The 4,453-nt window shown below is 64.6% G+C and overlaps 1 protein-coding gene across 1 annotated transcript in view; it reads right to left on the bottom strand.

Moving 5' to 3' along the window:
* Positions 1–4,453, bottom strand: part of LOC102383747 (complement C4) — a 26,447-nt gene that overhangs the window by 19,699 nt on the left and 2,295 nt on the right. The window contains exons 3-11 of the mRNA XM_025192942.1: positions 4,403–4,448; positions 3,397–3,467; positions 3,000–3,088; positions 2,350–2,432; positions 1,974–2,070; positions 1,796–1,901; positions 1,071–1,194; positions 609–724; positions 138–314 (exon numbers count right to left, since the gene is read on the bottom strand). Of these exons, the coding sequence (XP_025048727.1) occupies positions 138–314; positions 609–724; positions 1,071–1,194; positions 1,796–1,901; positions 1,974–2,070; positions 2,350–2,432; positions 3,000–3,088; positions 3,397–3,467; positions 4,403–4,448 (909 nt within the window). The remainder of the gene's footprint in view (positions 1–137; positions 315–608; positions 725–1,070; positions 1,195–1,795; positions 1,902–1,973; positions 2,071–2,349; positions 2,433–2,999; positions 3,089–3,396; positions 3,468–4,402; positions 4,449–4,453) is intronic.

The following is a 4,453-nucleotide window of genomic DNA, read 5'->3' as shown; positions in this document are numbered from 1 at the left end:
TATCCTCTTTTTTCACCTGCATTCAACCCCTAACCTGACTCGCTATCCAGGCCCCACCCACATTCACATCCCAGCTCCACCCCCAGGCCCCACCCACATTCACCTAGCCCCACGCCCCAGGCCCCACCCCCACTGACCGTGACAGTGAGGGCGGTGGCACGGGCTGGCAGGTTGAGCTGGTGAAGCACAACCCCCTGCTCATTGGCCACCAGCTCCTGGGGTAGTGGGGGTGGGGATGCATCCCCCATGACCTCGGCTGTGATCCGCACGGGGACCCGGGGGGCCGGGGAGCCGTCAGCCTGCGTCACACGGGCCTAGGAGGGTGGAGGAGGTCAGGGGGGAGTCCTGAGTCCACGGCCCTCCCCACTGTGCATCAACACACACGCAGGACCCTGGAGCTCCAACACACACATGCACATGAACCCCGGGCATCCAGGACATACACATGCACACTCACAGGACCTAAGCATCCAGGCCACACTCACAGGTGTCCAAGCCACCCACACACACACACATATACATACACAGGCACGCACACACACACGTGGGCGCACACACACAAACATACACTCACACACTCAGAACCCAGGCATCCAGGCTGCACACACCAGCACAGGGAAGGGGGCACCAGGCACGAAGTGGCGCTCCGTCCCTGCTAGGTCCACAGTCCATGGGGACGTCACGAACCGCACTGAGTTCAGCTCTGCCTCCTCCATCTCCCCACCTGCCAGGACCCAGGATCAGGCCCAGCACAGATTGGAGCCAGACCCTGGCCCCTGCCCATACCACCCAAAATTGGGTCCCCTTGGAGGGTGCAGCCCCTTCCCCACTCCGCCAAGATTGGGCCCCTCCAGGATCAGGGTCCCCATTAAAGGTTCCAGTTCCCTCCCCGCTTCAGGATCAGAACCCCCTTAAAGGTCCATCCCCAGGTGGTCCACCCCCCTCCTCCTATCCCCACTTCCCCCAGAATCAGTTCCCTCCAGGATCCGGGTCCCCCAGGAGGCTCCAGTCCCCTCCCCACCCTCTCAGGATCAGACCCCCACCCCACTCCCTAGTGGGACCCCACTCACTGGCTGTCTCAATGACGGTGGCAGCGATGTAGAGGCGAGTCCCCACCAGGTCCCGCAGGGGGCGCCCCACCTTCTCCACCAGCAGGGCACGCCGCAGCATCACACTCGCCTCCCCCTCTGTCACCTGGAGGTAGGGCCAGAGAGGGCAGGGCCAACAATGACATACAGGCCCTTTCCAGCACCTGGGGGTGGGGTCACGGGAGCTGGAAGGCTCCGCCCCCTCCAGCATCTGGAGGCAGGGTCAAGGGAGATCTACAGGCCCCGCCCCCTCTGACACCTGAGAGCAGGTCAATGGGTGTCCAATGGGGGTCCCAGGGAGGGTCTGGAGGGTTATAGGGGGAGTCCCAGGGAGGTAGCAGGGTGATGGGGGACCGGGACAGGCTTGGGGAGAGGTTAGGGGTCTTGGGGCGGGCTGAGGGCCCTGCGGGGGGTCCCCAGAGAAGATGGGGGCCCCAGAGGGGAGGAGGGAACTCCTGAGAGGCCTTGGGGGCTACCAGGGGGATCCAGGGAAGGTGGCAGGGGATATGGGGGGTTCCTGTGGGGAAGTGGGGGCTCTCAAGGGTTCAGGAGGAAGAGGGAGGTAGGGATCCCTGGGGGTTCAATGGGGGTCGAAGAGGATCCTGGAGACATCATGGGGTGTCCCAGGGGCTGTGGTAAGTCTATGGGGGAGTTGGGGGGGTCCAGGGGGTCATGCAAGTCCAGGGGGGTCCTGTTGGGGTTCTCACCGTGACCTGCTGCTCCAGCCCCCGTATGAAGACATGGCCGCCAGTGCCGTCGCTGATGCCAAAGCGCAGGAAGGCAGCGCCCGTCACCCCCTTCCCATAGGTGAACCTGGGGGATCGAGCGGGGGGTCAGGCAGTTCCAAGTGGCTCCAGGGGGGGCCAGGGAACAGGGGGGCCGTACCTGACGCGCAGGTTGATTTGTAGGTCACTGCTGCTGTCATCCGTCACCAGCAGGAAGCTGCGGTCAGGCACCAGGCGCACCTCGAAGTTGGGGAGCACTGGGGAGGGGGAACAGGGTGTGGGACCCAAATGTCTGGGTACCCACAGGCCTCTGCTCCCACCCCCTGCCCCCCTCCCCTCCCAGAGAACCCAGGCATCCCGGCTCTCAGCCCCCTTCTCCCACCCTTTGGGCCCAGAGCCCTCCCAGCCCCCTAGTGCTCTGACCACTAAATGTCACTCCCCCAGAGAACCCAGGTGTCCGGGCTCCCAGCCCCCTGGCTCTAACCACTAGCCCTCACTCCCCAACCGCCCAGAGAACCCAGGGGTCTGGGACTCACCATACTTCATGACCTCAAACTCAGCACTGGTGTTGGACTCAAGGGCATCGGCGAACCGCGCTATGATGCGCCACGTGCCTGGGCTACAAGTTGTGGGAGGGCAAATTTGGGTGGGGACCCACGTGTCTGGGCTCCCAGAATGCCCTGCTCTCAGCCTACAGACCCCCACTCCTCTCCCAGGCCTTGGGCTCCCAGTGCCCAACCCCCTCCAAGCCCCACTCCCTGTGCCTCTAGCTCCGCCCCGTTTCCCATTACCCAGCCCTGAGCTGCTAGCTCTGCCCCTTTATCGTGCCCCACCCATCAGAAGCTCCGCCCCTTGACCCACTCCTTTCCATGCCCTGCCTCATTCAGTAGCTCCGCCCTTTCCAATGTCCCACCCCTCAGTCACCCACGCCCCTAGCTCCACCTCTTTCCCATGCCTTGCCCCCTCAGTCAGTAGCCCCACCCCTTCCCAAGCCTCGCCCCTCAGTCACCTGCCCTGCCCCCCAGGCCTCTTAGCCCCGCCTTTTCCTGTGCCCCACTCCCTCTCTCACTAGCTCCGCCCCTTCTGCAAGCCCCGCCTCTCAGTCACCAGCTCTGCCCCCTGTGCCTGTAGCCTCAGGCCCTTTCCCATGCCCCGCCCCAGTCACTAGCCCTGCCCCCCGGCTCACGGGGCGATGTCGGGGATGCTGAGCTGATCTGCAATGACCCAGTTGAAAGGGACTCGCTGCACCCGTCGCACCTGCAGCCCCTGGCTGTTCTGGGGGGGCAAGGGGGGCAAGGGGCAAAGGTCAGGGGTCAGCACCCCCCATCCTGCCCCATCCAAAGGGCCTCAATCCTGGTCCCCTGGCAATAGCTTCCAGGGGCCTGATCCTGCCCCCAGAGCCCCAAACTTGCCCCCCGCCAAGCTCAAGGGGCACGATCCTGCCCCCACACCTAAGATCTGATCCTGGCTTGATCCCACCGCCCCAGCCCCAAGGGGCCCCATCCTTCCCCCCCAGTTCACAGAGCCTCGATCCTATCCCCCCAGCTCCCAGGGGCCCCAATCCTGCCCCCAACCCTACTCACCAGGACAGAAATGACAACCGGCTCATTTGTGGGCCGCAGCGACTGATCCAGGGCGAAGACTCGGAAATGAACTGTGGGGGTGAGGGGGGGAAGGCAGGGTTGAACCTGGGTCTAGAGAGGCGCGTGGGGACTGCGGAGAACTTGGGGGGCATGGGCATCTCTGGAGGGCTGGGGGTGCAGAGCAGGTGGGGAATCTCTAGGGGCCATGAGCAGGTCTTGGGGGTCTCTAGGGGCTGTGTGGGAGTGGGTGGGGTGGGGGTCCTTCGGGGTGTCCCTGGGGAGGGTGAGAGGTCTCAGGGGTGTAGGGCTGGTGAGGGGCTGTGGGGGGTCTGTGGAGACTGAGTGGGGGTCAGGGGTGTTTGTGGGGGTCTTGGGGGGGGTATGGTGATCCCTGGGACTCTCTAGGCATCTCGGGGTGAAGGGCTGGCCAGGGGGTCTTGGGGGAGGGGGTCTCACAGGGGTCTAAGTTGTGTAAGACTAGCTGGGGGCTGCAGGGCTGGCCAGGCATCTGTGAAGGTCTCTGTGGTTCCTGGGGGGCTTCTGAGGGTGGCCCTAGGAGGAGGGTGTCTCGGTGGGTCCTAAAGAAACAGAGGTGCAGGGCCAGATGGGGGGGCCGTGGGAGGTCTCAGAAGTCCTGGGGGGCTAGGGTGTTCCACAGAGTAGGTCTGATTTGGGGGCATATGGGTAGCAGAGGGGTCTCTGGGGGTCCCGGGGGTGCAAGATGAGCAGCAGGGGGGTCCCACAAGTGTAGGGCTGCTGGGATCTCTAAGAGGTCCCTGGGGGGCTGGGGGTCCTGGGGTGCAGGGCATGCCGGGGGGTTGCTGGTGGGGTCTCAGTGAACCCACCCCCGGATTACGACCCCTCCTCCTGTCCCCGCTCCCCCCCAGAATCAGTCCCCTCCAGGATCCGGGTCTCCCAGGAGGGTCCACCCTCTCAGGATCAGATCTATGGGCTTGGGGGTCCCATAGGTGTAGGGTCCCGCGGGTGTCGGGGGTCAGAGTCTCACCCCTCTGCCGCGGCGTGTAGATCGGCTTGTCGGTCTGCACCAGCAGCTGCC

Source organism: Alligator sinensis, unplaced genomic scaffold (genome assembly GCF_000455745.1).
Source record: "Alligator sinensis unplaced genomic scaffold, ASM45574v1 scaffold184_1, whole genome shotgun sequence".
Classification (NCBI taxonomy): Eukaryota; Metazoa; Chordata; order Crocodylia; family Alligatoridae; genus Alligator; species Alligator sinensis.
The sequence above is the reverse complement of the archived record's forward strand: the minus strand, read 5'-3'. Positions and strand labels throughout refer to the sequence as shown.